We start from the raw sequence: 20,976 nt of genomic DNA on the forward strand, positions 1-20,976 counted from the left end.
TTAATTAATCGAAACCCTTACAATCGATTAAAAAATATCGACAATCGAAAAAAAACAATCAATTGTTCGATTAATCGATTTCGATGCTACAAGACTACTCTCCAACCGTCTTATTTTTCGATCAGCACGAGAATTTGACTTTTTACCCATCCCACAAAAGTGCTCAACGCCGCGCCGCTAAAGAAGTTTTCACTTCAAAAACACGTTGGAATCGTACGTTTTTCCGGGATAAAAAGTATCCTATGTCCTTCCCCGGGTTCAAAGTATCTCCATACCAAATTACGTCAATATCGCTACAGTATTTTAAGAGTGAAGAGGTAGCAGACAGACAAAAAGACACTATTCATAAATCTAATAAATAAAATTCTGGTGTCACAGTTTTCGTTGCCATACTCCTCCGAAACGGCTTGACCGATTTTGATGAAATTTTTTGTGCTCCGGTATCCCCCTAAATGTTAGGGGTAGTCCACCCCTAAATTTTATTTTTTATTTTTTTAGACAAAATTTTTAATTTCTATTTTTTTATGATACAACATACAAAAATACATACAACCCTAAATTTTTACTTTTTTATTACCAACCCCTATAATTATTAATACTCGAGACTGACGGCGACCATTGTTTGTGCGACGGGATAGCCGCGAGTCGCGACGGTCGTTGCCATGGTGACATACTTATTTAGTAACTTCAATAAAATAATATGGGCGAAATCTATACTATAATATTATAAAGCGGAAGAGTTTGTTTGTTTGTTTGTTTGTTTGAACGCGCTAATCTCAGGAACTACTGGTCCGATTTGAAAAATTCTTTCAGTGTTAGATAGCCCATTTATTAAGAAAGGCTATAGGCTATATTTTATCACGCTAAGACTAATAGGAGCGAAGAAATAGAGGAAAATGTGGAAAAAAACGGGGCAAATTATTTGAAAGGGCTTATCTCACGAACTACTGGAGCAATTTTTCTGTTATTTGGCACAGGCAAGAAGGATTATAGGCTATTTTTTGTGGACAAATTTGTCTGTGAAATATCTAATTTACGCGGGCGAAGTTGCGCGTAACGTTATTTTTCGCGTGGTCACGACATCACGCGTAAACGGCTGGACCCATTTTCCTGAAATTTGGTATAAAGATACTCTGAGTCCCGAAAAAGAACATAGATTACATTCTATACGTGGGAGAGCCATGCTTCGGCACGAATGGGCCGGCTCGACCGGATAAATACCACGTTCTCACAGAAAACCGGCGTGAAACAGTGCTTGCGCTGTGTTTCGCCGAGTGAGTGAGTTTACCGGAGGCCCAATCCCCTACCCTATTCCCTTTCCTACCTTCCCCTATTCCCTTCCCTTCCCTACCCTCCCCTATTACCTTATTCCCTCTTAAAAGGCCGGCAACGCACATGCAGCTCTTCTGATGCTGCGAGTGTCCATGGGCGACGGAAGTTGATTTCCATCAGGTGACCCGTTTGCTCGTTTGCCCCCTTATTTCATAAAAAAAAAAAAAGAAATACATTTTGTCCCAGAAAAGTTACTGTTTACTGCACTATATACTTTTATGATTTGCCTGTAAATTATTCAATCTATTTTGATTGAATTTGGTATGGAGATACTTTGAGTCTCGAGAAAGGACAAGGAATACTAATTTTGTTCCAGAAAATGTAAGGTTCCCGCACAATAAACTTTTATGATTATCGCCTAAAGTCTAAACTATTCAATCTATTTTGATGAAATTTGGTATGGCAATACTTTCAGTCTCGGAAAAGGACAAGGCATACTTTTTATCCCGGTAAATATACGGTTCCCGCACAATAAACTTTTATAATTCTCGCCTAAACTTTAATCTATTTTGATGAAATTTGGCATGGAGATTGGAGATACTAATTTGAATCTGGGACAAGGAATGTTTTTTGTCCCGGAAAAATGTGCGATTGCCACACAATTTACTTTTCTGATTTGCGCGTAAACGACTCAATCGATGTATGGGAACAACTATAAAGTCCACGCGGACGAAGTCGCGGGCAACAGCTAGTACTTTATAATGCAAAACAACGTTTGCCGGGACAGCTAGTATTATATAGAGTTCCATAAAATAAAGTAGACATTCGACTTATCATCATCATTGTAATTAAAGGTCAATTCCATACATTTTGATAGGCGATTCTATAAAGAATCAATAAAGAAAACGTCTCAGCTAAAGGGCCTGGATCGCGCGTTTTATTGAAATATGTTATCAGTTGTGTTATTAATATCATTATTTTAATGTAAGGCTCAACGACAAGCTAATAATTTAATTTATATGTAAATGGTAAAACTTTTCCCTAGTTTAAGCTACTATTAATTTTAAGTGTGACAAATTACAGTTAATTTCCTCTATTAGTTCCATTTTAATAAGTTTCATGACTATAACCCGGCTACGTAAAAAATACAAAACACATTAGACGGCTGAACGATCTTATATGAGACTAGACGTTCCGCGCGGCTTCGCCCGCGTATATTAGATATTTCACAAAAAAGTTAGTCCACAAAAAAAAGCCTATGATCCTTCACGTGGTCTACTTCTTATGTGTGCCAAATAACAGAAAAATTGCTCCAGTAGTTCGTGAGATAAGCCTTTTCAAATAATTTCCATCGTTTTTCGAAAATTTTCCTCTATTTCTTTGCTCCTATTAATCTTAGCATGAATAAATCCTATAGCCTTCCTCAATAAATGGGCTATCTAACTGTGCTGTCGTCAACTACAGCTGCGGCGAGTGTACCGGTGTATATGGTGTACAGTGTACAGTATGTACAATGGCTGGGTGAGGAAATTAAACACAGATATATATAACTGAACACACTACTCTGGCGGCTGCTGGTGGAGAAGTGATCGTCGCTGTAGTCGGGCGACCACTCCAACTATTTCCAACTACCTCCATAGTAGGCGCGTCCATCTTTAATACACCACACTAACAATGAAAGAAGTTTTCAAATCAGACCAGTAGTTCCTGATATTAGCGCGTTCAAACAAACAAACAAACTCTTCCGCTTTATCGGTTGTATCACGGGGAGTGCTCTGAGGAATTGTTCGGAACGGTTGCCCCCTCATTTAATAAAAATAAAAAAAATAAAAAAATATTAGTCTAGTACCTATAGACTATAGTCTATAGAGTATAGACTAGATGACGCCCGCAACTCCGTCGCGCCAAAACTCGTTTATCGCGCGGGAACCGTACATTTTTCCGGGATAAAAAGTATCCTTTGTCCTTTACCGGGACTCAAAGTATCTCCATGCCAAATTTCAGCGAAATCGGTTCAGCGGTTTAAGTGTGAAGAGGTAACAGACAAACATACAAACTGACAGACAGACAGACACACTTTCGCATTTATAATAATAGTAAGGGCCTGTTTCACTTCCTGATAAGGCTATCCACCAATTAACTTGACATATCAAGTATAGAGAATCTGTCAAAAAAGTTGTGAATAGCCTATTAGGCACTCAGAAAGTGGTGAAACAGGCCCTGAGTATAGTAAGTAAGTACCTATGGATTTATCATGGAGATATAAGAAGTTCCGTCTCTATTAGGAATCCTGCGAGTCCGATTCGCACTTGGTCAGTTTAAAGAGGAACTTAATTTAAAACATTGTATACGTGACGCCCTCCTAAACTCCTAACTCCTTTAAACTCCTTACCCCCTTTTTAAACTCCTAACCCCTGTCCAGAGCGAGGAATATTAGATTGACCCCAAGTCCAGTATATGCATCTCATTTAGTTTCAAAACTATTTTAATCAAATTCAGTGTCTGTGTGTCTGTCCGTAGACGGGCCGGTTTCACCACTTTCCTGATAAGGTACCGGATAGGCTATTCACAACTTAACTTGACAGAAGTATAGAGAATCTAGGTGAGATAAGTTGTGGATAGCATATCTGGCACCTTATCAGGAAGTGGTGAAACAGGCCCTAAACCTTCAAATTATCAAGCTACAAAATATTGATTTGCCTCAAATTAATTAAAGTAAACAATTAAAACTGAAATGTTATAATTATAATTTATTTAATTCAAGGATCCACTTGTTATTTCTAATTAAACATAAAATCAATTATACCTCCGGTAGGTATGTAGGTCAATTCGATATTAAAATTATAATAATAGGTCAATACTTGGACGCTTGGTCAATGTATTAACAATATTTAAGACTTTTGTGTTTCTTGAAGATTGATTTAGCCTGCCATCTTTTCCGTACGTCAACGGCATCTGCCTTCATTTTACCCGACCGGATGTATTCTATACAATTGTTTCACTAGAATCAATCTCCCGGACATCAAAACGTTTACCATTACATTTTACATTTTGTTATATATAAACCAAACATAAAGCTTACAAATGTTACTCTTAAATTAAATAACTATTAACCTACCAATATACAAAAAAAAAACAGTTGGTTAGGGTTCCGTTTTAGGGTTCTGTAACGGAACACTTACCAGCAGATTTTTTGTATATTGGTAGGTTAATAGAGTTAAGAGTAACATTGTCCTACAAATCGAACAATCCATATTTTAGGACCATCAAATCAAAGTATTAAATCCTCTCTATCTCTGTTAGCTATCACATTCAAGAATTTTCGCAGATAAAAATGTTGTTCGTCTTCTCAAAATGAAGCTACTCACAAAAAATTAGCTTTATAACAGTGTGTAACAAAAATAAGTGATAATACTTTAGGGTGTGTACGTGTTCCTTGTAGAGAGTTCACTGTTAAAGTAGCAGCTCTGAAAGACGAAAATTTTTTTTCACTTTTGTATGGGCAATGGCCCGAGCGTCACGAGTTTCCCTATACAAAAGTGAAAAAATTATTTGGCCTTTCAGCGCTGCTACTTTCACAGTGAACTCTCTACAAGGAACACGTACACACCCTAAAGTATTATCTTTTATTTTTGTTACACCCTGTAGAAATAAAAAAATTGTTCTAGGGCTCCCTGACTATCTAGTTTGATATAAAAATAAACTTTTTAAGATTTTAAAATGTATTATAAATTCCGCAAGGCTCTTTTGCCCCAAAATTCGTTTATCGCGGGAACCGTACATTTTTCCGGGATAAAATGTGTCCTATGTCCTTACCCGGGGCTTAAAGTTGCATTTCAAATTTCAGCAAAATCGGTTTAGCGGTTTGGGCGTGATGAGGTAACAGACAGACTAACCCACTTTCGAATTTATAAAATTAGATTGGGCCAGAATCTAGTCACGACAATCCTTCTCTGGACTTCAACAAATCGATTCAGACGTTCTCGAGTTTTAGTGAGACTTGAGACTAACTAAACTTGGAATTAACAGTCTTCCAACGCGGAAATCGAACCTACTACATTTTACCTAAGGTTCTTATTATAAACGAGCTTTTGCCCGCGGCTTCGCTCGCGTTAAGAAGTATTATTATATACAAACTTTCATCCCCTATTTGAACACCTTGGGGGTCGGAATTTATCAAAATTCTTTCTTAGCGGATGCCTACGTGATAACCTGCATGCCAAATTTCAGCCCGATCCGTCCAGTGGTTTGGGCTGTGCGTTGATAGATCACTATGTCAATCGGTCAGTCACCTTTGAGTTTTATATATTATATATAGATAGAAGATACCTTCACCTCCATTAGAGGCCTGCTCGAGTTAACGACAGCTAAGTTAATTGAGTTTAACTGAGTTAAACCAACTTTGCCGTAACTTACTGTTACATTTTAATTAGTTTCGCTTTGACGTTTGTACATTTTGATGTATAGTTGGAGAAATGTATGCTTGGCAGGTTGACGTGCGCCGCCGGTGGTCTCTTCTCCCGTGTTGCGAATTTTCCTGAGTCTCTACTCTGAGGTCGTTGGTTCGATTCCCGCGTTAGAATCATGTTATTTCCAAGTAAGGACAATTCAGGCCGTGGGGCTTAAACGGTCGCTTTGGAGAATCATTTTATGAATTATTTTTTTTTAACAGCAAAAATGACACTTTATTGGCAATTCAGATGTCTAAATTCGTACTAATTTGACATTCGTGAGTTTGACAGTTTTGTGAATTGATTGAGAGGAATTGCTAAAATATGTGACCATTTTGACGACCTCTGTGGCTCAGTGGTGAGCGCGTTGGTAGCTCAAGCCGGGGGTCGCGGGTTCGAATCCCGCCGACGGAACAAAAAGTTTTCAATGTTCCCGGGTCTGGATGTGTACCTATTAAATATGTGTATGATATAATAAAAATCTTAAATATATGTATGGTATAAAAGTATTAAATATATTTCCGTTGTCTGGTACCTGTAACACAAGTCCTTTAGGTACTTAGCACGGGGCCAGACTGGCGTGGTGTGAAGCGTCCATAGATATTATTATTATTATATATATTATTATTTTAGCCCCGCTGATCACCTGATTGACAAGTAAGATGATCCATGCGTCGGATGGGCATGTAAAAAGTTCTGCGCCTGATCTCTCGCCAGTCGTGTCGGTCGTCCGTCCCACTTTATGAGAGTAAAGGAAGAGAGAGTGCCCTTGTGTACTGCGCACACACTGCGGCCTGGTTTCAATGAAACTGGTGCGGGAGTTAATATTTATTATACTAAATTTCTTCTATAGTTCTAATAGGTAACATACAGACGCACTTTCACATTAATTTCATATTATTATGGTTCAAAATTAGTATGGTAGCATGGATACGATCATACGTCGTAGTGTCTGAGCACACCATGCCGAAGTTCCGCGGCGGAAGTTCGGCTTGATTCCGCCTGCAATGTATTTTAAATTACTGATGACACACCATGCCGAAATTCCGTCGCGTTATATTGTATGCGTTGGACATTGCTGACATAATCGTGCGGAATCAACCCCGCGTTCCATTTGATGTTAAAAACTATCAAAACGCTCAAAATGCCTCCTATTTTGAGCGTCTCGATCGTTTTTAACATCAAATGGAACGCGGGGTAAGAGTTGTGTAATATGACACAAAATATAATACTACCCACACAATTCAATAAAACAATTTGTCAAACATATCAAATAGTTTTTCTGTCGTACAAAAAGACGTAGATTATAGATACTACGTAATTGTACGTGGCAGCTACGGCGTCTACGTGGCATCTACGTGACGTGTACGTGACGTAAATCAATACGTAGACGATAAATTGGATTGTGATACCGTAAGAGCTCACGTCAGATTTAACGTGAAAATAAAAAGTTCATTTTGTAATGTTACGTTATGATGGATTTTATACTAACGTAATCTTAATCTCCATTGGATGATTGTCGCCATGATTGTGATGTTTTTAGACATAATAGATGTTGGTTAAGGCAATCTGAAGACCATCACGTTGGGTCAACAATGATTGTAATTATAGGCTAAATTTTTAGCGTGGCGACCGAATCAAGATATTCCGTAACGAAAAACACCTAACATTCGTCTAACGTCATATTTTCAGTTCAACAGTGTGATTAGACGTATGCGCATTATAATTGCATTGATAGCTATGCAACAGCTTTACCGCGGCAGTCCCCGAGTGCCACACGTATGTGATTGTGACCTATACAAAGTGTAAATAATTGGCCAAGTGCGAGTCGGACTCGCGCATGAAGGGTTCCGTACCGTTATAGAGGAAATTGTGTTTTTTGTATGGGCTCCCTTAATTTTTAATTTAATGTTATTATTATTATTATTAAATATTAAAGTATACATATAACTAAGGACCTTGAGAAAAATTCATGTACCTACCTTTCTTTTGCCATTATTGATCTATATCAATAATGGCAAAAGAAAGGTAGTTTGGCCTTTTTTGCTCTATAGCAAAAAAGGCCAAAAAAATCACGTTGTATGGGAACCCCCTTAAATATCAATTTTATTTTGTTTTTAGTATTTGTTGTTATAGCGGCAACAGATATACATAATCTGTGAAAATTTCAACTCTCTAGCTATTACCGTTCTTGAGTTACAGCCTGGAGACAGAACGGACAGACGGACATCGAAGTCTCAGTAATAGGGTCCCGTTTTTACCCTATGGGTACGGAACCCTAAAAAAGTAAGTGAAAATAATTTAGGCCATAAAGATTAAGGACAGACAGCGGGCCTTTACATAGTTATTGTGTTTGAATGATGTTTCCACCAAAAGGGTTATTTCCTCCAACAATTAATCATCTCTGTCACCAGAGTCATCGTAAAGTGCGGTTTTGGGGCCGTTTCATGAATTTATAAGTAGGCTCTTTGCGGTTTGGGGCATTGAGGAAGGAGAGTCATTAGGAATAGGAAATATCTTGCCTACCTTTTTGACGTGGGAGAGCCATGCTTCTGCACGAATGGGCCGGCTCGACCGGAGAAATACCACGGACTCACAGAAAACCGGCGTGGAGTGAATGAGTTTAGCGGAGGCCCAATCCCCTACCCTACCCTCCCATATTCCTTTCCCTACCCTATTACCCGCACCTGCAGCTCTTCTGATGCTGCGAGTATCCAAGGACAACGGAAGTTGCTTTCCATCAGGTGACCCGTTTGCTCGTTGGCCGCTTTATTTCATTAAAAAAAAAATTCTTTGTTACTAGATGACCGTCCGCAATTCTGTTGCACCGAAATTCTTAGCGCGGGAACCGTAAATTTTTCCGAGATGAAAAGTATCTTATGTATTTTTCCGGGGGTCAGAGTATCTCCATGCCAAATTTCAGCAAAATCGGTTCAGCGGTTTGGGCGTGAAGAGGTGACAGAAAGGCAGGCATAATGTTAGTATGATAGTTCCTGAATAGATGACTTGTATTAAGGTTAGCACATTACGACGATCCGCAGCGGGCCGCATTGGCATACACATTATCTAGAGTCTAGACCTATCGTGTTTGGTCATAAATGCGATCCGCGCTCCACTGCATCATAATGTGTGCATACAAATTTGGTTAGGACAATGCAGGCTGATCTCCTGATAGTCTGACATGTAAGATGATCCTTGCGTCGGATGGGTATGCAAAAAGTCCTGTGCCTTATCTCTCGCCAGTCGAGTCGGCCATCCGTTCCACTGAGTCATGAAAAACAGAGTGTTCTAGCGTATTGCGCACACATTTTGGCACTATAGATCGTTCATCTATGCTGGTTTAATACAACCGCCCACCATATTTACCAAAATCACTGGGATGTTTATGTTACTACCTAAAAGCCGAGCTCGCGTCGTTTTTCGGCGTGGTAGAGATTGTTTGTTTGAATGCGCTAATCTCAGGAACTACTGGTCCGATTTGAAAAATTCTTCCAGTGTTAGATAGCCCATTTATCGAGGAAGGCTATAGGCTATATTTTATAACGCTAGACTAATAGGGGCGAAGAAATAGAGTAAAATGTGGAAAAAAACGGGGAAAATTATTTGAATGGGCTTATCTCACGAACTACTAGAGCAATTTTTCTGTTTTTTGGCACAGATAAGAAATAGACCACCTGCAAGATCATAGGCTATTTTTTGTGAACTAATTTGTCTGTGTAATATCTAATTAACGCCGGCGAAGCCGCGCGGAATGTCTAGTAATAAATAATAATAATCTATAAGGCAGTTTTATTTCATATTTTAATAGTAACCAAACCTTCACTGACCGATGATAACACATCTACATAATTATTAATAAAAATTACCATGTTAAAGCACACGTCAATAGGCGTGATAGTTTTTCCGTAAAGTGTACCACAAAAGTGCTCAGGTTGTGGGTATAATATATTGTACTATAGTCTAAGCGATACGTTGAGAATGGCGAAAAAACATAATACCTTTTTTTTGCAACCTAATCTGCTTATAACTTTTGCAATTTTTTGTGTGCTAATACACGATTCCGGTACATTTTTCTAGACGTCTTCCCGAATCTAATGAGCTATCGCACGTATTTTTATGACCCTTATCTCTATATTTCGCCATTCTCAACTTATCGCTTAGACTACTAGGGCTCGCTTCGCTACGTATACCAACAATTTTATTCATATTACCTATCATACCTATTGAAATTGTACAAAAGTTAGAAGTCCCTTTTCATACGCATCAAAGCCGTATAAAAAAAGGCTTTGTAAAAAAAAGTAAACACGAAATTCAAATTTTAAATTTTGAATGTTAGAGAACAATTTTTCACCTCGCATTATTTTAACTTTTCGACTGTCATGTCATTTTATACGCACGAAAAATTAGATTTTGTACGATATGTATTTTAAAAAATGTTTCTAAAAAGTACAGGTGTCTTTTTAATAGAGAGTTATTTTGTTTTAAAAATATTTTTGAAACGAATAGAAATACTATTTGGAAGTTTAACCCTTAAAACGCGCGTGTTGTTACATAGATAGACGCCTGGGAGTATTTTGCTCTTCTCACATACGGTTATTATTAATAGCTGGTTAATTAAAGTTTTTAAAATGAGGAACAACAAGGAGGGTGTCATCTAACCCGTAACTCCTTTACGCCATTATCGCCAGCCAGGGAACCGTACATTTTCCGGGATAAAAATTATCCTTTCCCGGGACTCAGTATCTCCATGTACCAAACAGCAAAATCGGTCCAGCGGTTTGGGCGTGAAGAGGTAACAGACAGACACATAGACACTTTCGCATTTATAATATTAGTAGATAAGAATGGATGGATGATAAATAAATAAATTTATATAAAGAGAGTTATTTCTATTTCTTCTCTGTATGTAAGTCTGGGGCATTTCGAATCATAATATTATGCCAAACAATAAAGTTAATAAGCCATCCACAACTTTTGCAGCTGTACATAATGAAAACGCCAAAAACCACTTTATTAATTACGATTCATTTGTTTCAGGTGACTAAGTGACAAGGTGACTAAGTGACAAGGTGACTAAGTGACAAGTGACAGTGACAAGTGACAGTGATGTGCGGGCTACGCGTTAGAGGTAGATAACGATGGTGCCGTCTCCTTCGCACATCTTCTGTCTCCTTCTGGTGTGCGTGGTGACGCTGGAGGAGGTCATTATTGAAGAGTCATGTGAGTATTTTTTTTATCTGAATTCGGCTGGAGAGGGTTTAGTTTACGTATACAGGATGTAACAAAACTAAGTGATAATACTTTAGGCCTTAGGGTGTATAGGGGTACCCTATTTCGAGTTCATGAGAAAGTATCAGCGCATAAAAAATTTGTTCTTTCAGTGCTGCTACTTTCATATTCAATCCTATACATAAGGGACTCATACACACCCTAAAATATTGTCACTATGTATGTTCAATAGATTCGTAAGGGTAGCCAGAGTAAAATAGACCTATAAATGATAAACTTGAAAGTGGTGAGAGAAATGCTTATACACGAGCGTTTCTGTGCTATTGATCAATTTCTAGCACTGCAATCAAAATTTTGCAGTTTTTTTTGCTTTACTCCTTTGTCATATGACAAAATGTTTGCATCAAAGGTTTTGACAGAATTTTTTACTTGCGCCGTTGATTGGCTGACTTTGAAATATTCACCAATTAACAACGCTGTCTGTTACCTCTTCACGCCCAAACTACTGAACCGATTTTGTTGAAATTTGGCATAGAGATAGATACTTTGGGTCCCGGGAATGGACAAAGGATACTTTTTATCCCAAAAAAATGTACGGTTCTTGCGCGATAACCGAAATCTAGTCTATACTAATATTATAAAGTTGAAAAGTTTGTTCGTCTGAACGCGATAATCTCAGGAACTTCAAAATTCTTTCACTAATAGCTAAGATGTCCCCGAGTGCTATAGGTTATGTATGTACCACGGGCGGAACCGGGGCGGACCACTAGTATAATATAAACTCCCGTCAAAATCTTCAGTACCCATCCAAAGCCTGGGACTTTAAGTCCATTTTAAAAAATGATACATAAAGTCCATAGTTAACCCTAAAACGCGAGCTGACGCCCCCGGGGCTAATGTGGCCGTGACACTCTTAATTATACACGGTATGTCAATTTGGTGAGGGTTAAGCGACGTTCACATGTTGCCTTTCAGCAGGATATAAAAATATTAGAGTACTAAATGTTGCTGCCAAATTTGTTGCGTTGAAGTGAGTTTATCGCGCGGGAACCGTACATTTTTCTGGGTAAAAAGTACAACTGGGTAAAAGGTGATATGATGTCTTTTCTTTAAACTACACTACTATTACGAATTAAGTGTTCTGTCAGTACTCAAAATTTTCAGCATACGCTATTATAAGATGCTAACATCGTGCAGGACCAATAAAAAATAACAAGACTAAGGATTTCTTTGTGTTTCATAATATTATACGACTTTTTGATAACCGTTTCATAAAACTAATCAACTTCAAAATATCTTTAGAAAACTTTTCATTGCTACTCTACATATAATATAGTTCAGCAAAACCTTATAAGTTGGCTTAAACTTTCAAAGATATTTAACGACATATCACAAAGTTTAGAAACTGTGTGTGTTCGTCGAAATGTGTCATATTTAACCCAAAGTTAGCAAACTTTGGGTTATAACCTTTTGACGGTGCAGTGTGACGCTAAGGCACACATATCAACTCGGAAATGGATAGGAATTCGTATTGATTCCAGCCGTACAGTGTTCTTTGTGTGAAACTCTCTACTGCAAAGCTAGGCAATACGGTGACGATCCCTGTCATGTATGACTGTATCAAACGATAAAGTTCAAAGATGTGAGAGAAATGCTCACACGCGAGGCTTTTTGTGTTACTATTCATCAATAACTAGTAGTCAAAAGATTTCAGCTTTTGTTTCTCTCCCTCCTCTCGCCCACTCCCTTGTCTTGTTCCAATGTTAGCCCTATGCTACATATTAATCTACAGATAATGTAAAATTAAGAAATTTTAAAACAACCTTGTATTAAAAACTCTAATACAAGATATAAAACCGATGAAATCTGTAGTTGCTTACCACCTTGAAGGAAGCTAAGAACGATCTTGATGATTGTCATCTTTCAAACAAAAAAAATCGGCCAAGTGCGAGTAGGACTCGCGCAACCTGTAACTTGTCGGAGTTGATATGTGTGCTGTTCTGTGACCATAATAATTCTAAAAATCGCTCTCATGTAATAGATCCTTAAATCCACCCGCATGGGAAGTCCCCTTTTACACTAATTGAGTATATCTTAATCATTTCCATTAGGAGTTTTATTCCACCGTTGTGATATGGAGATGTGAACATGAGTGATGAGTCTTCATCATCATCTTCATCATCATCATCATCGTCATCTCCAGTTTGCATAGCAGTAACGCGATAGTAACGAGAGACGTTTTAGCAATGAATCAAAGTTCAAAAACTTTTAATCTGTCATTGGACTTTAGAGCACTAGCATCTAGTATCCTGCAGGAACTGGACATTTTATGGCAACGAAAAGTAACCTATGTTCTGTCTTATGTCTGTGCACAATTTCATCAAAATCATTTGAAAAAATTCTAAGTGTAGTTTGCATCGAAATGCAAACCAACAAACACTAATCTATTAATAAGTACTTAGATATAATATTAATACTATCTGTTGCCCGCGACTTCGTCCGCGTGGACTTCAGTTTATAGCGCGCGATGTCAACAAAATTGGTGTCAAAAGCTTTTATAAAAAAAACCTGGTACCCCTTAAATCAAAACAGCTGTGCAGTGTGCACATAATATTTAATTTTTTTTTAATTAAACTTTATATTTTATGCCAAATTTTAAAGCTTATTTAGCCCCCCAATTACACAACTTTACCCATAAACTATTTATCATTTATAGGTTTAAGGTTACGTCACTGTATATAATATAAACTTTATATTATATACACGTTATTTAATAAGTCAGTACTTTATATTATAAAGTACTGACTTATTAAATAACGTTATAAAGAAATAACAATCGAAAAAAATCGAAACTCGACTGTATGATGATACCACGTCTTATAGAAAGATGTTGGGCAAGTGTAAGCGCGATGTAAGAGACGCACGGCGCCATCTAGTATGAATTTTTGGAACTAACTTAATTTGAACAAATTTTCGTATTTTCACCCCTTTACAACCCTTTTTTATAGTAAAAAAGTAGCCTATGTCCTTTCTCAGGCTTTAGACTATCTGTATACAAAATTTCATTACAATCGGTTCGGTAGTTTTGGCGTGAAAGCGAGACAGACAGACAGACAGACAGAGATACTTTCGCATTTATAATCTCTAAATAGTATAAAACAAAGTCGCTTTCCGCTGTCTGTATGTATGTATGTATGCTTAGATCTTTAAAACTGCTCAACGGATTTTGATGCGGTTTTTTTTAATAGATTGAGTGTTTCAAGAGGAAGGTTTATATGTATAACATATGCATAATATGGTAGAGAAACACTGATAATTTTAGAGGTTTCTAATGTTATGTCGTAAATAAATTCATTTTTTTGCGTTTATATTGCAAACGCTGGCTAAACCCTACGAGATAGATCAAAATAATGTACTACAGTATTGTACGCCTTAATAAGGTAAACAAAAAAGTCCGCGATGGTATATGTCTATTTCTTAGGGATAACTCACAATAGCCATTTTTGTTCTTTACTTTTTACGAAAAATAATGGCTTATTTACGAAGCGATTTTAACAATTTACAACATTAACCCTTATCCAAATAAACATATTTGGAAGCTAAGACATTAAATGTAGATTATAATTGTCTTTTACACTATACAATTTCGATCAATACTTTAGAAGTTTTCAAACGTATAAACTTACGCGGAATCAAAAAATATGTCGCGCGGCGGCGGCCGAGGGACATAGCGGTTACGGCGGAACCGGCCGGGGGCTCTCATAAGCTTCGGGCTTATGTTATTGTAGTAGATAGTGTATTTCGTCATTGTGTGGTTGTGCAGACGGTAACGCAGAGGAGCAACCACAGCGCTTTCTTTCAGATATTCATTGTTTCTGGTTCTTTGGTTTCTGAATTGTCGATAAAAATATATTTGACTTGGTTAGAAAAACGGACTTTTGTTTTTGCTTTGCGATTGGGTTATTTGTTGCTTTGTGGGTATTAATATACGATCATGCCTGGAAGACGTCGTCGTTCGAACATAGGTCGTAGTATAGTGAATTCCAAAAGAGCACGTTCAGTAAGAGATGAAGAATCGTCAACGGAACGTGAGACTCGCCTCAGCCAGAATAGTGATAGAAATCGGATACAGAGAGAAAGAGAATCGTCTGTAGAGCGTGAGGCTCGCCTCAGTCGGAAAAATGATAGAATTCGGATACAGAGAGAAAGAGAATCGTCTGTAGAGCATGAGGCTCGCCTCAGTCGGAAAAATGATAGAATTCGGATACAGAGAGAAAGAGAATCGTCTGTAGAGCGTGAGGCTCGCCTCAGCCAGAATAGTGATAGAAATCGAATACAGAGAGAAAGAGAATCGTCTGTAGAGCGTGAGGCTCGCCTCAGCCAGAATAGTGATAGAAATCGAATACAGAGAGAAAGAGAATCATCTGTAGAGCGTGAGGCTCGCCTTAGCCAGGATAGTGATAGGCATCGAATACAGAGAGCAAGAAAATCATCCGCACAGACACATAGCAACACCGAACAAAACGAACAACCAAACAGCCACAGACCCGAGAGAGTAACTAATTCATGGGTAAATAAAGAAAATTCTGCCAATTTTTGCGAAACTTTTATCGTTTACACAGCACAATAGGAAAAATCACCCGATTTTGAAACATTCTTCATTGGTGCTCCGCTTCTATTGGTCTTAGCGTGATAATATATTATAGGCTACATCCTACTAATATTATAAAGGCGAAAGTTTGTTTGGATATATGGATGTGTGGATGTATGGATGTTTGTTACTCTTTCACGCAAAAACTACTGAACGGATTTTAATGAAACTTTACAATAATATAGCTTATACATCAGAATAACACATAGGCTACAATTTTAACCGACTTTCAACATGGGGGAGGTGTTATGTTCGTTTTCTTATATTCAACGATTACTCCGCCGTATGTTACCCGATTTTTATATTCACAAAAGTGGTGATCTGATGAAGGATCCATAAGTAATCGAGGGAACTCCTCAAAACTTATAGGGAAACGTGTGGTGACTTCGGTTTCGTGAGAAGTATTCTAAGCATATGCTACCAACAAGTAAGATTTTGCACCGAGATATACCTGGTATACCGTGGTTCGGAAGGTGCTGAGAGAACTCCTGATTCTTTATAGATACAAGTTTGGGAGTTTCGGCGTTGTTTTAAGAACAGGAACCATATGCTACTATGCAAATTACATTCATCATCATCATCATCATCATCACTACCATATTATACCATTTCATAGTCTTTTAGATCGAGACTCGAGTTTGTCAAGCGATAATTAAAAAAAAATCTTTATTTTATTTCTAAAAATAGTTTGACGACCTCTGTGGCTCAGTGGTGAGCGCGTTGGTAGCTCAAGCCGGAGGTTGCGGGTTCAAATCCCGCCGACGGAACAAAAAGTTTTCAAAGTTCCTGGGTCATGGATGTGTATTAAATATGTGTATCATATAATTAAAATCTTAAATATATGTATAGTATAAAAGTATTAAATATATTTCCGTTGTCTGGTACCTGTAACACAAGTCCATCAGGTACTTACCACGGGGCCAGACTGACGTGGTGTGAAGCGTCCATAGATAAAAAAAATCTATACCTCCTGTTAGAAACAAGAAAAGACTTGGAAATTGCTTATTCAAAACAACTTCGTACAAAATACAATTTATTCTGTACTATTACAAACAGGGATCGATTATAGATTGCAAAGATTTTAGTGGATAACAAATGATACGATATGCGGCTACGGGCGATTGTAGGGCGAATAGAGGACGGGCCTTCTAGACAGGTCGAGCCCCCTCCTCAGTCCTCGATGACGTAGCTGATGACGTGAAGCGGTGGGGCCCGCCAACCATTTAATTGAAGCGCCTTACAGAAGAAAATAGCAATCGCTCGCTGCTAGTTCTCGTGGTTATGTTAATGCCAGGCTTTAACATAGCTCCCCCCCTGAAATCCCTGCGGGCATTTCAGACCCTTGATCAGCTGCTAGCAAGGGGCACAATCGTGTTAGGGTTCTCCGCACGACTCCTCTCTGAGTGGCGACATCAGCCACTCTGACGACTCCGTCGACACCGGGGTGAAGCTTGAGAACACGACCCAGGCGCCAGTGTAGTGGAGGGCTGTTGTCTTCGTGGAGAAGGACGAGGTCTCCCACGCTGAGGTTGCCTTTGCTGTCTCGCCACTTGAGACGTTGTTGCAGCTCATTCACGTACTCCCGCTGCCATCGACTCCAAAAGTGTCTTCGAGCTAGCTCGATGCGGGCGTAGCGCTTGTAGCTGGAGCTGCCGTCGTCGTGGGTTGGATCCGGCAACGATGTCAGCGGTCGACCAACCAGAAAATGCCCTGGAGAGAGAGATTGGAAGTCGTGAGGAGAGGAAGAGATAGGACACAAGGGGCGGCTATTCAAAATAGCTTCCACCTGTGCGAACAGAGTAGATAACTCTTCGTATGTAAAATTTAAATTAGCCATCATCCTTTTTATATGGTGCTTCGCAGACTTGATACCAGCTTCCCATAGGCCGCCGAAGTGAGGGGCGTAAGAAGGTATGAAATTAAATTTGATCCCTTCATTCGCGGCAAACTCAGATATAGTGTTTGAATTGTCTTTTAAAAAATTACCAATATCTTTGGCGGCGGCAACAAAATTACGGCCATTGTCGGAGTAAATTTCCAATGGCTTTCCACGTCTAGAAATGAATCGCCGTAAAGTCATTATGAACGCGTCCTTAGATAACTCTGTTACCGCCTCCAAGTGAACACACTTGAAACGAAAACACACGAATAGACATAGGTAGCATTTTAGAGTTTTAGCACCGCGACCTTTTTTATTTAAAATGGTGAAAGGACCAGTGAAGTCAACCCCTGCGGTTTCAAAAGGGAATGATGGAGTCGTACGCTGCGACGGTAGATGTCCCATCATTGGTGAGTACGTGCGACCTTGAAACCTTTTGCATCGTACACAGTTTCGCGTGGTACTCCGGGCTAGACACCTCCCCCCAATGGGCCACACATATTCACGAACTGAATACAATAATAGTTGTGGGCCGGCGTGCATTTGCCTAATATTATGTTCGTATCTAAAGATAAGGGAGGTTAAATGATGTTTAGAATGTAATATGATGGGATGCCGTTTATCATAGTCGTAGTCTGAGTGGGCTAGTCTGCCACCAACTCGCATTACGCTGTCCTTATCTAGAAAAGGACTAAGTGATAATAAATTACTTTTACTAGAAATAGATTTATGTTTATTTAAAGCATCGTACTCAATAGAAAAAGATTGCAATTGAGAAAATTTGCATAGAAAATGAAATGATTTAGTTAACTCGTTCACGGTTAGAGCTCCGCTTATCTTAGTTTTAGGAAACCTAGCGTTATGTAGAAAACGTAAAACATAAGCGAATGAACGTTTTAGCCGCATAAAATTAGAAAACCGTGAGAAGTCTATAACTGGCTCGAAATTCTGCACAATATTGCACTTTATTTCCGGTAAGTCTAATGAATTGATATTTTGTATAGGCCATTCCGACTCTGATTTCAATAAAAAGTCTGGACCCGACCACCAGAATTTGGATTGCTGGAGTGTATGTACCTGGGTTCCACGTGAAATTAAATCACCGGGGTTAGCATCTGTAGGTACATGACGCCAATTCGTAGCCGAGGTAGTTTCGCAAATCTCGACTATCCTATTCGCAACGAACGTTTTTAATTTGTTTGGAGAAGTGTGCAACCACCCTAAAACGACGCTCGAGTCACTCCAGTGAGTGCAGCGAGAAATATTGCATCGCAAAGACTCGAGAACCGACTTGCACAGCCTAGCGGCCAGCAATGCTCCCATAAGCTCCAGTCGCGGTATAGTAATAGGCTTATTAGGATTCACCTTAGACTTAGCGCAAAGTAAATTGACTACTACACGACCGGCTGAGTCCGTGGACCGTAAATAAACACATGCGCCGTGAGCCGACATTGACGCATCACAAAATGAGTGAAGCTCAATACTAACCGGGGAATCGCATAAAACTAACCTAGGCACAGTGACTGACGGTACATTTCTAAACTCCTGAACCAATTCGTGCCAGTATAATCGAATGTCAGAAGGTACTGGCTCGTCCCAGTCAAAATTTCGACGCCATAGCTCCTGCATTAATAACTTTAAGCGAATAGTGCAAGGAGAAATTAAACCGAGTGGATCGAAGGTTTTAAACATGTTAGATAAAATCGAACGTTTCGTTGTTTGTTCGTTTATATTGTCAGGAGTGTACAACGAAACATGTAATGTGTCGGAAGGCGGCTTCCACTGTAAACCCAAAGTATTAGACGATTCACTTAAGGTTAAAGTATCGAGTGGATTAATTAGCGTGTTTTCAAATATAGATGGCACATTAGATTTAAATTTTCTAAGTGGAAAACAGCCTGAGCGCAAAACAGAAACGACAGAATTTAAAATATGACGTAATTCACTTATGGAATTAGCACCAGTAATTAAATCGTCTAGGTACAGATCATGCTGGATTACCGTACGGATTAACTCATCGGGGCATTCCTGTCCTAACTGCCAAATGCACTTCGTACTAAGATAACTAGCACTAGCAAAACCATAAGTGACGGTATTGAGTCTTAGTACTTGAATAGGCTTTGATTCGTCCTCCCTCCATAGTATTAATTGAAGGTCACGATCGTCTTCGTGGAGATTAACTTGCCTAAAGAATTTCTCGACATCTCCTGTAAGAACGTATAGGTACTGACGAAAGCGTAATAATATAGAAAAGAGTGAATCTTGTACAGTAGGACCTATTCGTTGCAAATCGTTAATAGATAAGCCCGAGGAGGTGCGAGCGGATCCGTCGAATACCACTCGTAGCTTAGTCGACTCGCTATTTTGTTTGAGAACCGCGTGATGACACAAAAAATAGCACGGGTTCGGCTTATAATTATTTGTTAGAACGGAACAATGACCTAGACTAATGTATTCGTTAATAAAATTAACGTATTGTGATTTAAGTTTGGGATTAGCTCTAAATCGCTTTTCTAAATTAAAAAACCTTTTCTTAGCTAGAAAGTATGAATTACCTAAGCAATTAGGCGAGTCTTTGAGAGGCAAACGCACACAAAACCTGCCGGACGAATCGCGAGAAGTGTGAGTCTTAAAATGCTGCTCACATGCTTTCTCGTCGTCGCTTAAAATTGACCTTGGCGGCAGCTCTTCTAGCTCCCAGAATCGACTCAGAAGTTTATTAAAGTTATCTGACTGCGCCTTAGAAAAATTGCAACTATAATTTTTAGAGATTCGCGAGTTTAAACAAATAGGACCGGATAAAATCCAGCCAAACTCCGAATTAATAAGATTAGGCTGTTTAGAGCCGAGCGATTGTCGCTCACTACCTACGATGTTCCAAAATAGATCAGCACCGACTAGCACATCTATTGGAGAAGGCCTATAAAAACTAGGATCGGCTAGCTGAACATCCGTAGGTATATTAATAAGCTTAGGGTCCATCGTAAACTTAGGAATTTCGCCAGTCAGATCAGATAGCACTGGGCAAGTAAGTTGCACAGTATAATCACTGTGTAATGATTTTAATTTGAAATCACAAAATTCGTTTACCCAGTGTGAGGTTGAATTGCCTATGCCTACAACGTTGATCGAGCCTGCGGGCCGTGATCGTAAACCTAACTTGTCCCTCAGACGCTTAGAAGCTAGGCTGCACTGACTGCCGCAGTCGAGTAGCACACGGACAATTTGACGCTTATTATTGCACGGATTAATCGCCAAAACCATAGCCGTAGATAATAAAGTGAAAGTATTTTGACCTGAATTTGTCGTGCAAAGAGTTTGAGTAATTGAATCAGAATTAGATACATTATTGTCTGCAGGTGACTTTACTTGACCTTGAGAGTTATCATCGCAAAGTAAAGTATTGTGTCGTCGTTTACAATTACGACAAACACCAAATTTGCAAGTGAAAGCCTTGTGCCCCGGACGTAGGCAATTTTGACAAAGCTTTGATT

At 38.8% G+C, this 20,976-nt stretch overlaps 1 protein-coding gene across 1 annotated transcript in view; it reads left to right on the forward strand.

Annotated features, from left to right (window-relative positions):
• The window catches only part of LOC121737987 (hemicentin-2-like), a 94,756-nt gene that overhangs the window by 13,600 nt on the left and 60,180 nt on the right, over nt 1-20,976 (forward strand). The window contains exon 2 of the mRNA XM_042129744.1: nt 10,761-10,943. Coding sequence (XP_041985678.1) covers nt 10,862-10,943 — 82 coding nt within the window. The 5' untranslated portion in view covers nt 10,761-10,861. The remainder of the gene's footprint in view (nt 1-10,760; nt 10,944-20,976) is intronic.

The sequence above is a fragment of the Aricia agestis genome, chromosome 22, assembly GCF_905147365.1.
Source record: "Aricia agestis chromosome 22, ilAriAges1.1, whole genome shotgun sequence".
In the NCBI taxonomy this organism is placed as follows: Eukaryota; Metazoa; Arthropoda; class Insecta; order Lepidoptera; family Lycaenidae; genus Aricia; species Aricia agestis.